The following is a 17,804-nucleotide window of genomic DNA, read 5'->3' as shown; positions in this document are numbered from 1 at the left end:
AATAACTATTCCAATTGGTACCATGCATTGGCAGATCCACTTAATGATCGAAGTATATAGTCAATAATGACAAAATACAGTCAAATTTCAGTCGATACAAAGTGACTAAACAGATTTTTGACGTTTTTTTTATAGAGAAGAAATGAAGGGAACACTTGTTCCGAGTTTCAGCACTTTTCTTTGCATCGTTCACATTTGACTGCCGATCTCTTGTCTTTCTTTTCGGGCCAGTAATTAACGATGCTTCTCATATGACCTCTGACCTTTTAACCCAGACTGCTGGGACAGCGACGACTCCCCTCCCCCCCTCCCTGCGAGAACCCCCGAGTCCTTCCTCCTGGCCACAGGTGCGTTTGCATTGGTCGGGATTCACAGGTGTGTTTCCGGTACAGTGGATTCACTGGGTCACCTCCTGGATGTGGTGGGGTTTTTTTTGGGGCTGGTCAAAGAAGGTGGACGGATACGTTTCTTAGTGGTGTGAATGAAATCATCAGCGGTGGTTGTTTGATTCAGTCTGTCGCCTCCGAAGCTGAGAAGCGCTGAAGAGGAGAAATGTGATTTTCTCTTTCCATACGGTACGAACATGTAGGGCTTCAGTCTCTCTCATTGCAGGATTCAAGCCTGTGTCCTCTCTTTCACAGGAAGGCCTGTCAATAATAATAATACTAATTGGGCCACTCTGTTGCCTTCTGCTGTTTTTGTTTTTTTTCCCGTGTAGGTGTTCTGAGTAGTAAAATATTCAACCACCTGAGAGCACATGAAATGAAAAGAGTTCACTTTTGTTAGAGGCCTTATCACTTTTACAACACTAGGGGGCACCATTTGTATTATTTCAGACCTGCAGGGATTCTGTAAAGACATTTAGTGATGAGCTTAGTATGCATACTAAAAAAAAATTACATTCCCTTTGTGTGTTGTAGCATGGAACTGGGACACACAATAGTTTTTTTATTTTGTAGTGCTTTAGAAGTATATATATAGAAAGGGGAATGTATTGAAGGTACTGTGACAAAGTAGGAATCTAGAACAACCATGTCTTGAGGTTTAATGTCATTTCATTCCTCGGTGTCATCATCTGCTATTTATGATCAGAGACGGATCCTCGCTCTCACTCGTGTGCAACGACTCAGTCTAAACAGAGAATGAGAACTCAGCTTTTTTTTCTCCTCACTGTGAGGCTGAAGTATTGAGGAAAAGTGTCGCTTAATGTTGGAGAGTTTGAAAGCTATGGACGTGTGGGAATGTGCCAAAATTAAGTTTTCTTGTTTTGTTCATTTGTAGTTATTTCTTTCTCCAACTCTCTTGTGTTGCTCTCTCTCCGCCAGACCCTCTGGAGGTGAAGACGTCGGCCTCGGCTGAATGGAGCGGTTCAGATAAAGGTAGGCATCGTAGCCGCCCTGTTTGTTTGCCCTTGTGTTCATGCTTTTTCGCATTAGTTAGTCAGCAGAGCAGTGCGGGAGACGGACCTCCAGTGTTTTACAAATTAGCCCGAGCGAGACAGAATTTGTCAAAACGGCAGCTATAAGAGCAAGCGAGTCAGTGATTCATAACGAGACGGAAAGAGATACAGAAAAGGGGGAAAAAATATTTCTGTCGAGAGGTGAAATGAAAAATGTGCGTGCGTGTGCTTATCCGTGCAATAGGGTTGTGTGATGACGGTAACTGCCAATTTAGTGCCTCAGTAGTTTCACTGCGTGTCTGTGACAGAGACGGAATAATCGAATAGGGAATAACTGTTTGGTTATATTCATAGCTAGTAAAAACAAATCGTTACAGGAATTCAAGTCAAATAGGATTTGGCTTCATTTCGTTTCCCGCTGATAGGCGGCCTTTAAATGTCATGAACTCCGTTTGTTGGCAGAACAAATGTTCTCTCGGTGTAAAACTTCTCACAAAGTAGTGTATATGTTCCTCGTGCACGTGGGTGTAACGTGGCGTTCTGTGCGTTGGAGGTTAAAAGTGAGGTGCAGTTCATATCGGACCATTTGAGCCTGAGGCCTACGTGTGTTAAATAATCCAAAAATGTATCGTATTATTACATAACGAGAAATCAAGAGACTAAACTAGAAAATATAAATAATAATAGGTTGGTAATAATGTTACACAATTTAGAAACTCCTTCAGTAAAACGATTGCGGTTTAAATACGCAGCCTTACATCACTAAAACAGCACCACCTGAGCACTTTGAAGCCCTGATATTCACATGGTGCTTGCACCCTGTTAATCTGTGTGTGTGTTTGTGTGCAGATGTGTCGGACTGTGTTAAGAAGACGCCTCCAGCTGATCCCGCGTCTGCTGGCACCACGGCAACAGGCAGCAAGGCAGACCTGGGTGGGTAAGTCTGCTGCCTTACATCTTCTACATGTTTTGTCGGTGAATTTGCCTTCTTCAAACTGGACGTTTGTCAGGTTTCTTCGAGTCGTTCACAAATATCATTTGCACAAGTAGAGATTTTTTATAGTCCCTGTGCAGAAAACTTTGCTGACAAACATGGTTTCAACTAATGTCATCATTTCTGTGCATTGTGCGGCGTTTCTCCATTTCTGATGAGGAAACGTGGCTTTAGGGGCTGCATGTGCAGAAAATGTTTGATGGTTTAGAAACCGGGTAATAATTGAAGGCATATTCTCCTCCGGGGGGAAGACATTTTGTGGATGTGTTTTTTTTTATTCAGTTGAAAGCAAGAAAACCCAGCTAAGCGCTTCTTTTCCATCTTCTGTCAGGGTTCGGTAACCGCTGCATTCAGCCCAAAGGCCCTCGGGAACCCCCTCTGCAGTGGACATGATGGGACGATCCATCTGCCCGTCCACCAACACTGTCCTCCCTTGACAGGAGATGGACTCTACCGATTTCTCCTGGCTGGTCCAAAAAAAAATCTAGTTGATAGATACCACACGGACAGACGGCACACTTTTACATAGAAACACCTTCTGTGTGACTCTGTGCAACACCTCCTCCTCCTCCTCAGCCTCAGCCCTCCAAAGTGCCACTGTGCAAAGCAGATGAACACTTACTGGTCAAGTGGCTTGTCCACGTTTTCCTGTTCAGCTTGCTGACGTTAGAGGTTTTCACTTCTCTAGACACTGACCTGGGATCAGTCTGGTTGTGTTCCCGTTAATGGTTAAAGAATAATTCTTGTTTTTCCCCTCCGTTTTTTTTTTTTTTTTTTTTTTTTTTTGGTGACTTGAGAGTAGATTTAAAAAAAAAGGTTCTTCTCTCACTTTTGATGCATGGGCTAAATTATGAGGGATTTACATGAAACCTTACATTTGAAATAGAATTTTGCTTTCATGCCAAATGAGAATATAAGTACTTTTTTTTTTTTTCATCACAAATCAGGAATTATCTTTAATCGGAAAAGCTACTGTGGGAAGCTGATTCCCGAGGTTTAACTGAACTCCCATAAGGTGTCTTCTTCCTCCTACTGAATGAACAACAATCTTCAAAGCGCACCTCGATAATCTGTTACCCATGATGCAACCTTTTCTGTTGGGTATGTACAGGTTGCCAGGGGTATTCTCTCTCCGTGTTTTTCTGTCTCTTTCTCTCCCTCTTTCTGTGTGCTGGTGCTACCTTACAAAGGATCAGCCTAGAAACGGAAGCACTCGAGCTGATTTATCCAATCGACACCTGTTTCTCACCTCCAGCGTGAATCCTTGTAGGATTTAATCCTTGCGTTGGCAGCAGCGATTTCAGCTCCAGTACTTTATGTTTCTATGCTGACCACCATGTTTACCAGAGTCATAGAGTGACATAGTTTGGTCATTGCAGTGGTCGTAGCAGCCATGTTGGCTCCAGAGTCCTGCTCTGTGGCGGTTGAAGGAAGTGTTCCACTTTTTTGGGAAATAAACGTATTCGCCTTCCTGTGGAGAGTTAGATGAGGGCTTGTAGAGCTGCAGCCAGAAGCTGCTTAGCTTAGCATGAAGATAGGAAAGCCGTAAATTCAGTTTTTGCACTAATTAAATAAATTACATGTGAAGCATTAATTGGTGAGTTGTAGAAGTGTGGGTAGGCTGGTAAGTAACTTCAGTAAAATAAGAGCTGGACTAGCTTTTTCCTCCTGTTTCCAGTCTTCATGCTAAACTCATTGAAGTCTCGGCAAGGAAGCAAACAAAGATATTCCCAAAAATGTCAAACCGTTCCTTCAAATATCTGCTAATTCTGTAATGGCCGTGTTGACGTATTCATGTGGCGTTAGAAATCAAAGCCACATTTATATTGAAAATGTTTTGAAAAGTTTTGTGAAACATCACTCACCTACGATCTGCAAATGGTTTAACCAGAGAGTGATGTGCCCTTCTCAAATATCTCATAATAAAAATCAAAGTTAGAAAAGTCAGGGGGAAAAACAAGCAACTTATACAGCAAAATTCACAACTCTGAGCCCAAGAATGCTGCTTTTTCCAGCCACAACAGGGTTAAAATGACCTTAAAACCCATCGGTAATGACTAAACTCATCATCTCTGTGACTCTGGATCTCACTGCTGGGAACATGAGCCTGCCTTAGTCTGCCTCTCAGAGAAGACAGTCCTCCTTAATTTGACTTCTCTCCTCAGTTCATGTCACTCTGTTTCTATTTGGCTTCTCTTGGTTGTTACTTGGGACTCAAATTGTCTTTTTTTTCCTCATCACTCCTTTTTTTTCCATTGTTGTACTTTTTTGCTTTTCTGTTCTGATTCTCCTCCTTCTGTTGGATGATCGATTTTTTTTTTACTCACAGTACACCTCCAGTGTTTCGGAGTAGGAATGTTACACCTCACTTGCAACTCCTGTGGGACTTGACAGATTATTATAAAGTCTGGTTTTTCCGAAACAACCACTTCTCTGCAAATCAGACCAGTTTGGTTTTTCTTCTGAGGGCCAAATTTAAAAATCATGCTGTATCTGCTTCTGCACGTGTGAGACAATGATGATAGGGACCCAGGACTACTGTTTTCTCCTTACTGTTCTCTGCTAACTTCATTAGCTACCGTAACTATACAGTATATGCATTGTTTGATAAAGATAAAAACTGTAAAGGGCAGTTTAGGTATATAATATTTCAGATTTTTTTGTTTTGTTATCTCTTAAATATTGTTATTAACAGAAGATGTAAGAAAGTTGGTGCATGATGATTATTCCTCCTCTACACAGTGTTTCCCTTCAAACTGTAAATTATTGTGCTGCCCTTTATCGTTTTTGCTTCTGGCAAATATTTCAGGGTTGTTTTTATTTTTTATGTTCGAGTTATATGCTTAAAAAGATTTAAAATTTAGTTTTAATTGGTTGGCAGGGGAAAAGCATTGACTGCCAGCCAGCCCCCCTTTCAGATAGCTACCACGGGCTTCGAATAAGATTGTAATAATAATATTAATGATGATGATGATGATAATAATAATGGTCGTTTTTTTTTTTTTTTTTGTAAATGGTATTTTAAAAGTTATTTTTGTATACGCGGTTGTTTGTTGCTCCACAAGTCCACTGCTCTCCACCCGAACCCCCCACTACTCTCTTCTCTTCTCACATGCTCCGCCTCTCCATCTTTTTATTTTTCAGACTTTTTTTTTCACTTTGCGATTCCTTTTTTCCTCTCTCAGCTCTTTTTAATGTAGAACACGCGACAGAGATGGATCTCCTGCTCCGGACAAGAGCATCTCGTTATTTTTCAGCTTCCCCTCACACTTCCCCTGCTGTTTTCTCTCTCTTATCCCACTCAAACCCTCCTCTCTGCCGTTTTTTTAATTTTAAAAGGCTGTCGTTTTCAGCATGTCTGCGCCAGCAGATGTATCTTTTCACTTGATGGTGGTTCAAAGTAACAAATACGCCAGAAAACTAACTAGTAGACATGCTGAGAAAAAGAGCTTTTTAAACGTGTTTCCAGCCCACCATTTCTTTTTGTTTACTTGCCACATGCCCATCTACCTACCTGACCCCTCCACATGCATACTAGCCTCAGTCTCAGAAAAGAGCCCACCTGTGCCTTTAAGTGAGAGCCAGCCCTCCCCCTTTCCCCCTTTCCCCCTCTCCTCCAATCATCATTAGCGGTGTGAGTATGAACGATGTGATTTGCTGCTGCTTGCTCATCGCCTCCCGTGGGACTCTCGTTCAGCCCTCTTCCCCACACACACACACACACACACACACACATCGCGCCCCTCCTTACACACACGAAACATAAACACACACACAAAATGTTTGTATGTTGCAGAAATCAATCAGTAAAAATGAACATTAAGTAAAGAAACGCCTTGTTTTTTTATTCGTATGAGATGCTGAAAACGTTTGGGTGCAGTTTCTTTTTCGTTTGTGTGTGTGTGTGTGTGTGTACATACAGACAGCTTTAATATACAATTTATAACAGTTAATAATCTGTTAATAAATCCCTTTGACTTCTCTCTGAAGCCAAGAATGCAAAATTAAATTAATTCTGTCTTTCTGGCTGATAGCTCAGTACATATAATCTGATAGTGTCAATCATTGTGTGTGTGTGTGTGTGTGTGTTTAGAGGATGTTACAGCAGCAGACCTCTCTTACACCTTGACGATCTGCCAAGTATCCACACACACACACTAATATGCCGATTCATGAATCACTGCAGGTGGTATAAACACAGTCGCTCCGCGTCTTACACCGAGACCTTGAAGGTTTCACATTTATATTCACTTTACACGCGTAGAGTTGCGCAGCAGGTGGGGAGACATACTGTGATCATTTGCTTCTGCTGACACGTAGCCAGCGCTCATTTCAGATTAATTACACCGTTCATTACAATACCATATTTAATGTGTAATGGTGCAGCAGAGGTGGTTTTAGGCCGCTTTGTGCCAGTCCTCTTCGGCTACGGTCATTAATAAGAGCACAGGTTACAGGGATGGGATCTACAAACTGATATTTGAAATGAAGTATTATTTATATTTACAGCTGCACAACACAAGTGAATGCATACAAGGCAATCACACGCATTGATCCATTATTGGTTTGCTCAAACAGTGAGAAACATTGTTGGAAACATGCCTCCAATTAAGACAAAAACTCATAGAAGTTAATGCATTATTAAAATGACAGTTTACACCCATAGCTGTGTAAAAACATGTATACTGCATTATAAGGCAGGATCCAGTACTTTCATTCCACCACTGCACATTTTCTAACTTCCTATCCTATATTTTATTCCTTTGCTGAGAGACACACACACACACACTCTCTCTCTAACTGCCTGCGTTGCATGAATTAAGCCAGGTTACTATTTTAACTGGGTCACCTCAGTTTTCCCATGGAGCAGTTTAACGTCTTATGTAATGACTTACAAATACAGCCAATCAGTGTTCAGTGTGTGTGTGAGCAGTAGCAGCAGGCTGCACTGCTACATGAAGGAACTGAAACCACGTCAGCTCTGTTTGTAAAACCTAGAAATATACAACACAGTGTGCTCAACCAGATTAGGTCTTAGGTGTGCCGTCATGGAAAGTAGATGCTTGGAGAATCTGATACACACTCTTACTTTACAGTGTTCTTCTCGTTTGGTTAACCACACACCGTTGCATCATGCAGTAATCTTGTCACAACTTTACAACCCGCAGCATGTAACCGCTAATCATATTTAGTATTCACAGGCTGGCTGTCACTCACTGACAGGCCGCCTATTGACAGCTCAGCCGATCAACCTGAGAGAGGAAAAACTGTTTTCGTGTCAGTAAATCAAAGTGTAAATGGCTCGGGAGGATCCACGACACTGTATGATGTGTTCTCTGTGAGAGGGATAAGCTCATCCAGTTGTGAAGATGGGATGAAAGAGGGCAAGTTTGTCCCTTTTGATGGGAATATTTCCATTTCCACAGACCACCACACTTCTCTACATGTCCTATCAGTCAGCTGTGGGCAGTATACTGTAGGGTTGTGTCACAGTGAAAGTGGATGTCCTTTCAGAGCGGACACCCTTTAGGAAACAGATGTAAATTATTAATTAATCCTAGTAAAACTGAAATAAAACAACATATTTTAAATGTTATGGGCATCTACAGTATTTTATAATAGGATGTGTCTGAAGCTGCAACAAATTGATTACTAATCAACACTTTAATTGATAATTAAATAATACAGGTGTGGTACTAATTGAGGCAAAGTCTGTACTGGGTTGGATTAATCAACGAAATACAAAAAAAAATACAAAAAAGTACAGACGCAGCTGCTAAACCCCGCCTCTAGTTTTTCCCTCTCTCTCTAGCCCTACCTGTCAGTCAAGCTTGAACCACGCCCCTTCTCGACTACCCGTCAATCAAATTGTGCCCCGCCCCTTCACTGCCTCCTTGCGCGTCGCGCAAAAAAAAAAAAAAAACAGCAGCGGCGGCCGTTGGGGGAAGAGAGTAAATAGAGAGAGAAGCCTCAAGATGGCTGACTCGCTGGGCTCCGCTCACCTCACCGGAGCTGCTTCTGCGGTAGCCCCGGCGGTCGCCTCCGCTAAAAGCCCGCTCATCAAGCCGATCGAGGCGAAAGGAGCCCCTGACAACCGCTCTCAGTCTTCCCGGGATTTCAACCCGCCGCCGCCGCCCAAGAAGGTCCGAGTCGAGGAGAGGAGCGTTAAACCCAAGAAACTCAGCAGGGAAGGAGTGGGAGGCAACGGTAGCGGCAAAGAGAAACTCCAACAGCTCCCGAAGCAGCAGAGTTACGGCAGCAGCCCGGGCTTGTGGAGCTTCAGCCCGGTCAAGACGAGCAGCAGCGGCAGCAACCCTCCGGTGCCCGCCACTGGCGGATCCCAACCACCGACAAACACGCATAAAGTCTTCAAACAGAGCGACTTCTTCCTCCACAAACCGCCTTCCTCCTCCAAACCCAAGAAACCGGTTAAAGATAAACAGTGGGAGAAGGGAAAGGGAGGCGGAGAGGAGAAAAAGAAACATAAACTATTGGTGACCTCCGGACCCGGGAGTAATGTTAACAACAACGACGTCAACAGAATTAACAACACTTCTGCGGTGAATAGAGAAAATGGGGAGGTCGTGTTGCCATCCAAAGGTAGGCCACCGGTGTATTTCTTTACATTTTACTTGAAATCGATAAGTTTGAGTTGTGTTTTATCGTAGTTATAGTTGCTCAGCTCCTCGCACCAGCAGCCACTCGGGGGACGAACATGTGGCCCCGAGTGTGCGGTTGTCTGCGCCCGAATGTGTCTGGACGGTCCCGCTTTCGGACAAGGTACCGCTCTTTAATGTCGTGTATGCACCTCTTCTTTATATCACATTTACAAAAGAGGTTTACGTCGCGTCGAACGTCTTACAAAAAGCTCTGTTGGGTCGAGGTCTCCACAGGCTATGGCTGCCAGCGGTCGTCGCCTGTTTTTCACCCGCTCGTGAACCCTCGAGCGCCACGGCAGCGGTCCAGGGGCAGCAGCAGTCGCGCGACCTGGCAGTTGCATTGTGAGCTCGTGCTGCCGTGGAATTGTTGCGTAGTTACGTCGTCGTTTTATCCGCGTACTTTTAACAGTAATGTAACAGGGTCGATCTGAAATGATGTAATCGGGATTTAAACACTATATAATCAGTCAGGTCAGTTTACCAAATGAGGTGCGTTGTTAGTTATTATGTAACACGAATGCGCACATATTAATATATATATATTATTAATAATGTTTTTTTATTTCCTTCGGAGCGATGTATGTATAAAACTACACGCCTGCTGTCATAACAATATGACAGCCGCCCGCCATTATAGGGTAAGTGTTGTTTTGGTAGCGCACCACGCCCCCCTCTGTAACCTCGGGCTGTATAGGAAACCGAGCTCCACTGCTCGTTGTTACTCCATGTTCTACAGGCAGAGCGTGTTGCGTTCACTGAACCGCTCCTGCATGCGTTTGTTTTACCACAAAAAAAAACAACCTTAACTTGATTTATTTGCCATTAGGTGAGTGAGAGGGAGGGGGAAACATGAAATACAACATTTAATTATGAAACAATATATGTATATAATTGTAAATAAATTAATATAAAAATATTTAATTGACTAGGTCACAGTGTTTCTGTTTTTATCATTGTCTCATTTGTGAGCCTTTTTAAAGCTTTTTTTATTTTATGTGTTGCGGTGAGTTTTTTTTTGTAATCCTCGCACCAAAGCAGCGTTCAAAATCTCTGCATTTGCTGCTTGTAGATGTCATTTGTGTTCCTGACACCAATACCGAGGAATACCGAGTGGACACATGCAAATGTGTGCGAGTGCGTGATGTCACCCGTTTTCAGTTGGGTAGTTTAAGAGGTCATGACACGCTGTGAACAGCCACTGCAGTCAGTGTGAGGATACCAGGACGAGACGTGCTGTTGGCCTGTAGCTCTGACAAACACCATCAGGAGCGCAATCTTGTAAACAGGCTGATGTGCTCTCACGCTCCACGGGGATTTCTGAACAGGCTGGTGGCTGTCTTGGCACAGAATGCGAACACAAAAGTGGGATTTCCAAAAACATAATGTGACTTAAATAAACAGCATCTTTTAAACACCTTTTATTGAGCATTCATAAGACTAAAAGTCATTTAATGTAGTTTTTATTATGTTTATTATGTTCACCTCATCATAACTGGAAACATTTTAGTCCCACTGAGGTGCCCTTGAGCAAAAATACTGAGCCTGTAATTGCCGTAGTGAGCTGCTCAATGGCCAGTAGTGGGGAGACTCTAATTATAGAGAGCAGATTTAAATTTGAAGATGAGAAAGTATATGAATGTGGAGCAGAGTGTTGCTGGAAATCGCACATTAAATCCTGAGCAAAAAAAAAATGGGATTAAAATGCTCGTCTGAGCTGCATCTCCTTGTAAAAGCTAGTAACGGTGTGTGAAGCTTCTTCCTCGACTCTGTGACACAGCTGTAGTCGGCATCCAGGCTTAACGCCACGCTGACGGATACACACTTTTAACCGGGGGTTTTTCTAATATGTGTTGACTGGTAGGCTGTCCCACTTATTAGACGGACTGCTGTTCAACAGGACGACACTGTGCTGAATGCGCTCCGACCTTCCTGGGAGGGAAGAATTTTTCCTACAGGGATCAAAAGAGTATCATGTCATCACAGTAATATTATTAGTGTTGGGTTTGCTGTTGGAGCATGGCTTAAGGCAACTGCCAAGGGAGCAGTGACTCCTGGTTACATTTGGTCTTGAAATAAGAGACACATGTCTGACCGAGCGCAGCGAACAAGGAAGCGTCACCGCAGTTTGGCAGGCTGATCCGGCGTGAAAGAAATTGTTGTTTAACTCAAAGGTCACAGGTTTAATCCTTCACTGAGAACAAGTTGACCTGCTTTGACACCCAGTGTATTTACATGCAGTCGGATATTATGATTGTAACCAAATACAGTTCTCCTGAAGATTAACCTGACATTTTAGTTTAATTCTGATTCTTTTTTTAAAAAAAAGCTGAAATGCTTGCAAATGTTTAAATTGCTCTTGTCATGTAAAACTCTTGGTACATGTCCCATGTAAGTCACAGATTAGGACTGATACAAATAAATGACATGGTTATTTCTTTTGTTGTTTTTGCAGCTTTCATGCCTGCTTTGCTTCTAACTAGACTTTTAATTAACAGGAGCTTTCACGAATCTACTCAAAGACATTAACTTTCTAAACGGCAATGACCGTGCCATGCATTGTTTTGGACCATCATTCTGACCATTAATCAAATCATGCAAACTTGGGTTACTGGAGGCGTTGGGTTGTTGTGTGAATCATGCGTGAATTGCAGTAATGGGTTTTTGTGTGCCTGTGAATGCACCATGCTGACAGAATCCCTGACTGTGTCTGAGACCACTCGTCTGTGGCCGAGTACAGTGAGCGGGGGGGAGGGAGAGAAAATGTAGCCGGTCTGCTATCAGCACCCAATTAAGTTACTGTCGGCTGGCTCATTTGTTCACTCCAAAAAATTACAAGACACTTAACTCTGTGCGTGCAGTCGGAGTTCAATAGAATGACAAAGAGTGCGTGAACCTTATTGCTAATTCATTTTGAGCCCAGCTTGAATGGTGAAGCATGGATTTGCCACACCAGCAGGGGTAGACTGACCATCTGGAGTAGCAGCATTTTCCTTGTGGGCAGGTTTACCTGTAGCGTTACAGCAAGTCCCAACAACACGGATCCAAAAAGAGCTCAATATATCGGCTTCGGTTTAATGCCTGCTTAATGATAGACTGTATTTCAAATAAAAGCATGTAACCGTTTTCACCCGTAGATATGCACATCACAGTCCCTGGTGACATTTACCTATTTTCTGTCATCCCAGTTTCCCACAGCATGACACAGTGAGCTAATTTCCTGCAGAAATTATGTGCTTGTTAATTTTATTCACATGGGACTGCTTTTCAAGCACTGTTGCATAATCCTTGAAACCCTCAGATTCCTCCACAAAGTACTAGGAAATAGAATTAGCTTGATTCAGTTTAATTAAGATTCACAAGTAACAAAATACACATAATATTCACCCTCAGAATATTGTAAATAGAGGTTATGTAAATCATATTTAAGGACATTGGAATGTTTGTATGATCAACTCAATTTGTAAATTTAATAGAATTTGTTCATCTATTTATTTGAGAAGATTTTACAGTTCAGGGTAAGGGGGGGGGCCGTCTGGAGCGTATCCCAGCATGCATTTGGTGAGAGGCAGGGAACACCCTGGAGAGGTCACATTGCTTACACTCAAACCTGGCTGTGCTACAGCATTAAACACGTATTCCAGTTGAACACAGGTTCAATGTAATACATTAAATATCTTGCATTTTAAGAACAGGCGATCGGAGGAAGCTTGTTGTAGCAAGTAGAATGCACATAAAAAAAAAAAAACATTCAAATGTGGATACCCCATTGACTCTCTGAATTAATAATTCTCCTCCCCAGCTCTAAAAAGTTTGATAGCAGTGGGGATCGGCGTAGTTGAAGTGAACAAACTGCCTGCCTCTGGCCCTCTATCTTTCAAAGTGTTTTCTCTCCTGTGATCATCCAAACACTGAAAACCACCTGCTGTGTCCCCCCCTCAAAACTCTGCTGCTGCAAGAAAGCTGGAAAAGAAAACCACAAAAAAAACTAACACTGAGAAGCAGTTTCACTTGCATGGATCCCATTAATTTCTGATTTATTTACACCATGAGTTTGTGCTGCATTTCCATGATAAAATGTACGTTGTTTTACATTTTGGTAACTCACCAGTTGAAAGTTGCCAGCCTTGTCATGGTCTCCTTTTGTATTTTAAGGAGGAAACCCTTCTCTCAAGCTGTGATGAATCGGAGCACATCTCCAGTGTATTTCATGTTCAGTCAGACACCTGGGTTCATTTATACGCCATTGCTTCTGAATTAAAGGTTCATGAATGTGTGCATGGCATGGTTTGACATGTTTTTTTTAATTTGGCAGTAGATCTAAGTGGGGCCTCCTCTCTAGGCGCAGCTTCCCGTGGATCTAAATTGATGTTTTGAAACATGCTGTTTTTTTCTTCACCAGCCAGCTTAGAGTGTCTGGTAATTTTACAGCATTCATTTTGTGCATTTTGAGTTCTCAAAATGGTTTAACATTCCCGTCATACCTCCTATTAACCGCAGGGTATGAGGATAATGATTTGCTGCATGTTAAGTAGCGGGAAAAAATGACCCGCTGAACTTGAAAATGCAGAGGTATTTATTTAAATATAATCATTGAAAAAGGGTGTATCGATGTACCTCTAATTCTCCTTCTGCTCCTTTTTAAGCCTTTTTACTTTCAAAGCATTTTCTCCTTTGATCCAGCAAACAGCGGGTCCAACCCCACTGTGTTCACTTTCCCGCTCCGCACGTCCACAGGAGAGCGAACAGTCTGAAAACACAGCTTCCTTTTTAAAGGCGGATCTGACTGAGTTCAAAGAAAAAAGTTCTTTGGAAAGGAAAAGAAAGAAAGCATCAGCAAAAGAACTACTGTGGAAAAAATAAAGTTTTTTTTCTTCTTTTCTTTATGGAGAAATGAAAGGAAATAATGAATCAAAGGAGGAGATGCATAAAAGATTCTATAAAATGACAGTTATTTTTAGAAAGGTGAGGTTTTCCCAGCTCGGTTAGAGGTGAGAGATGATGACTTTCACCACATAGAAAGCTCAGAAAGCGCTAAAGACGTCTGAGTGATGGTGTGATATTTACTTTCTAAACTGATGCTTTCATCCAGAGCGATTTGCAGTGAGTGCAACTTTATAGTGCGCTCCAAATCCTTGATCTGTAATATTCCCCCTACACTGAAATGATTCTGTCAGATGGAGAAGCAAAAGGAAATAAAATGAGTCAAAAAGCAAAGATGGATTCTGTAGGACTTTTAAGACTGGAGCATACTGGAGCTGGCAGAGTCGGAGAACATGAAACGGGGATGAGTTGGGGAAGAAACGTGAAGTATATATTGATGCTTATGTGTGAAATTGCAGAGCGACTGCTGCAGTCATAAAGGGATTTGGAAGGTCATTACAGCGCTATGGAAACGCGAGAGATAACGGTAAAGGCTCGGTGGAGAGATGGATTTGTTGCAGCACGAAAGGAAAAGCCATGGATGTTGTAGTAGGAGGACCAACAAGATTAAAGAAAGGGCGATGGCCAAGGTGACGCGCCTGGCAAGAGTTAACGGGTTAGAGGGAAAAAAATCAAAGGGAATGAAGCGTGCTCGGCGTAGTGAGTTCAGCGTTAATGCTAAAGAGAGTTTCTACCATTGCAACCTTTTAACCCCCCGCTCTTGCTTTCACAGAGCACTCCAGCAAGGACAAGGCGAAGGAGAGAGGCCGAGAGGAGAGGGAGAAGAAGAAGGTCAAAGACAGGGAGAGGGAAAAGGAGAAGAAGAAGCACAAAGTGGTAAACGAGATCAAGAGGGAGAACGGCGAAGTCAAGCAGCCGATTAAAGGTTGGTGGAAACATACAGACGCGTTGGTGCAAACCGAATGATTTATGTAGGGAAGAAGGGTTTTTAAGATGTTGAGCATGTTTTGGAAACATTTATGAATATTAATATATCAGGGCATCAGCAGATCTTGAAAGGTCTGGAAAACACCGAACTGAGACGGTTATTAGAAGATATTTTCTCTTTCCTGCCGTGAGCAATAACATTGGTTACAAAATGGCTGTGGGAGACGTTACACACATTATAAACTTAATGTGGGATGCGTGACAGCGGATTGTTTGCGTAGGAGCCTGTTCAGTTGGCGCCATCGCATCTAGAGCAAACACAGTCACCACTGCTAGCTACATAAGCTACTAGCAAGCTTACCAACTCGCTATGAGCAAATGTTGATCCTAACTGGTTAATCCAGTTATCCATTTTAGGCCACTTATCTGGATCCAGGTTGCATAAACGTAATCAATTATAGCACTAGGAGTTATTGTTACTGCTATAGATTGTTACTGAAAAATGTGGTAATATACATAATTCATACTGGCTTCCACACTTTCATATTTTGGCTGGTATGCTCACGAAACGGGTATTAATTTGCATTCTATATGGTATTTAACACATCATAAAGTCTTAAATGTAGCCTGGTTTATACTATACAAGAAATTAGTGAAAGTAGTTGATCATATTTTATGTTATTTTCTGTTATTGATTTGGTGGCACAAAGAAGCTGTCGTATTTGTTTTGTCAAATGTTTTATTGTTTCGAGTCGTCTGTTCTTAAATCAATAACCATGTTCTGGTGGTTTCAGTAGACTAAGCTACACACCCCACAGGCTACTTGTTATATCGGTCTTTTCCACCACTTTCCAAGGTATGCTGTGGAAATAGAAAAAAAAAAATCACACACACAGGTTGAAAGCATCACAAGTGTTGCACTGAGTTGAGTCATAAATGATGTAGAGGTGAAGTGCACCCTGTTGTACCTCAGCCGTTTGCACTGGCCCACTTTCCCTGGGTGCTGTACAGTATCATCTTCATCATCTTTGTAACATACAACCAGACACACAACTGCTCAGCATCCCAGTGGGTGTTGAGAATGTGCTAATGCTGCGGGGCCGCCATAAATGGCCCAATATAGCACGGCGTGACCTTGGTTGTAACAACTTTATATTTTCTTTGAGACTTTAATTCCTGGCGTTACGTTGACCTTTGTATAGTGTTGCTCTGCATATGGAGAATTTGTGCGTAGGTTTTATTTCCTATGTGTTTTTGTGTGTAGGCCGATTGTTCATCTGGTAGCTGGCATCATAACGGGAGAAGATGAGAGACAAGCCCAGCCAATGCACCCTACCCTGGTGCTTAGCGTCTCTTACTTTACTTTTTGGTAAAGTCACTTTTTTGTGATTCTTACCAATAAAAATGTGTAAATAACACCAGGAAAAGAGTCTTAACATTAACAGAGACAGCAGAAACAAGAAGCCATAGTCAGCGCTTAAATGATGAGTTGGGTTGTTCGATTAGTTGATACATAGAACAGTTTTGATAATTCTCTATAAAAGTTATTTTATCAAGCATATATGATATTATATGATTGTATTTTGAATACTAGTTTTTATTAGTTTTGGATGATGAGGTGGAAAACAAACAGGAAATTGCGATGGCATCTTTTTCACAATTATCTGGCGTTTTATACACTAAATTAATAATTGATAGTAAACAGCACAGTATATACAGAGGCAGCATATTTTACTGTTGAACAACTTTACGCAACGTATACAATAATGGTACATTTTGAACACTAAACTAGATTAGATTTAGTTTTTTAAACTTTTAATTAAGCAAATGCAGGTAAAAAACGAATTAAAATTTAGCCTATAAAACATTTATGTACTAAAATGATTTGTGCACAACTGCCAACCTTTACACCATTACAAATATGTGAAAGGCCACGCGGTGTATCAGTCAGGCACTGTTGTGTTCATGTCCGTGTTATCTGGTATCCACTTTGTGAATGCGGTGGCGAGTTTCATTGTTAACCTTTCGACTGTCGTGAATTATTTGCGGAGCACGGTTACATAATGTCCGTCTCTCGCTCTTTGCTTGGCTTGACCTTTTTAAACAGACATGCGCACACACCACAAACCAAATGCACGGGCGCCAATTTTATTCAGATGGATTACATCTGTTCTGAAGCACCAGTCGGACTTGCTGTTTCCTTTTGTGCTGGCATGCCATGACCACACAGTGACATTTGAAGGGCTTAGTAAGCCACATGCCATACCGTCTGCAGATGGCAATTCCTGCTCACTCTTTCAATCCTCTGTCTCGGAGGGTGGACATGGAATGTTACATCTTCTCTGTTTGAATGTGAAAGCCGGAAAGGTGAATTGAGAAATGGGGAGAGGCTGATTTAAAGGAGTCAGAGAGGAGACGCTCCTTGCCAGGGAGTAGATGTTCAGTGATGGTGAGCGGGGCGTTTAATCAGTTACGTTGGTAAATGTTGTGAGTGGCGACGTCAGGGAGGGGAAGTTGGAAATGTAGTTAGTGAGAGACTGTTAAATTTACAGTTGAAAGGGGCCACAGAGAGAGAGAGAGGCAGATGTGTAGGAAATCAATAATCAGCAAGCAGCTATTCTGACGGTAAGGCTGCTTTACTACAAGTGAGGCTATTTGGATATATTGGATAAGTAGAATATTATTATTGTAATCCGAACATGAAATCATCTTTTTATAACAAAAAACAAACAAACAAACAAGCCATGAGACTTCCATCTGTTTATTACATTTCATATCACAACGCAATACCCAACAAATGTGTCACACCTCACATATTTTCTCCATATCTCGCTGCTCCTCTGTGGATTGATGAAGGTTGAGGTTTGTGAATAAATCTCTGTGTATGTGGACAGAGAATTGGGGGAGGGGTGACTTGTGTGTTAAAGAGCTTTTGGATTAGTAG

At 42.0% G+C, this 17,804-nt stretch overlaps 2 protein-coding genes across 5 annotated transcripts in view; both read left to right on the top strand.

The window, feature by feature from the left end:
• Nucleotides 1–6,301, top strand: part of ptpn12 (protein tyrosine phosphatase non-receptor type 12) — a 37,241-nt gene extending 30,940 nt beyond the window's left edge. For 2 of the 4 annotated variants that reach the window (XM_084038646.1, XM_084038645.1), the window contains 4 exons: nt 276–347; nt 1,326–1,379; nt 2,249–2,332; nt 2,725–6,301. In XM_084038646.1, the coding sequence (XP_083894772.1) occupies nt 276–347; nt 1,326–1,379; nt 2,249–2,332; nt 2,725–2,786 (272 nt within the window). In that variant the 3' untranslated portion in view covers nt 2,787–6,301. Of the gene's footprint in view, nt 1–275; nt 348–1,325; nt 1,380–2,248; nt 2,337–2,724 lie in introns of all 4 variants that reach the window. The other 2 variants (XM_084038647.1, XM_084038648.1) reach the window with 2 other exon arrangements.
• Nucleotides 6,302–8,189: 1,888 nt separating this feature from the next.
• Nucleotides 8,190–17,804, top strand: part of LOC311031812 (uncharacterized protein) — a 30,258-nt gene continuing 20,643 nt past the window's right edge. Inside the window, exons 1-2 of the mRNA XM_084038320.1 lie at nt 8,190–8,993; nt 14,706–14,858. Of these exons, the coding sequence (XP_083894446.1) occupies nt 8,369–8,993; nt 14,706–14,858 (778 nt within the window). The 5' untranslated portion in view covers nt 8,190–8,368. The remainder of the gene's footprint in view (nt 8,994–14,705; nt 14,859–17,804) is intronic.

Source organism: Eutrigla gurnardus (genome assembly GCF_963514095.1).
Source record: "Eutrigla gurnardus genome assembly, chromosome: 21".
In the NCBI taxonomy this organism is placed as follows: Eukaryota; Metazoa; Chordata; class Actinopteri; order Perciformes; family Triglidae; genus Eutrigla; species Eutrigla gurnardus.
The sequence above is the reverse complement of the archived record's forward strand: the minus strand, read 5'-3'. Positions and strand labels throughout refer to the sequence as shown.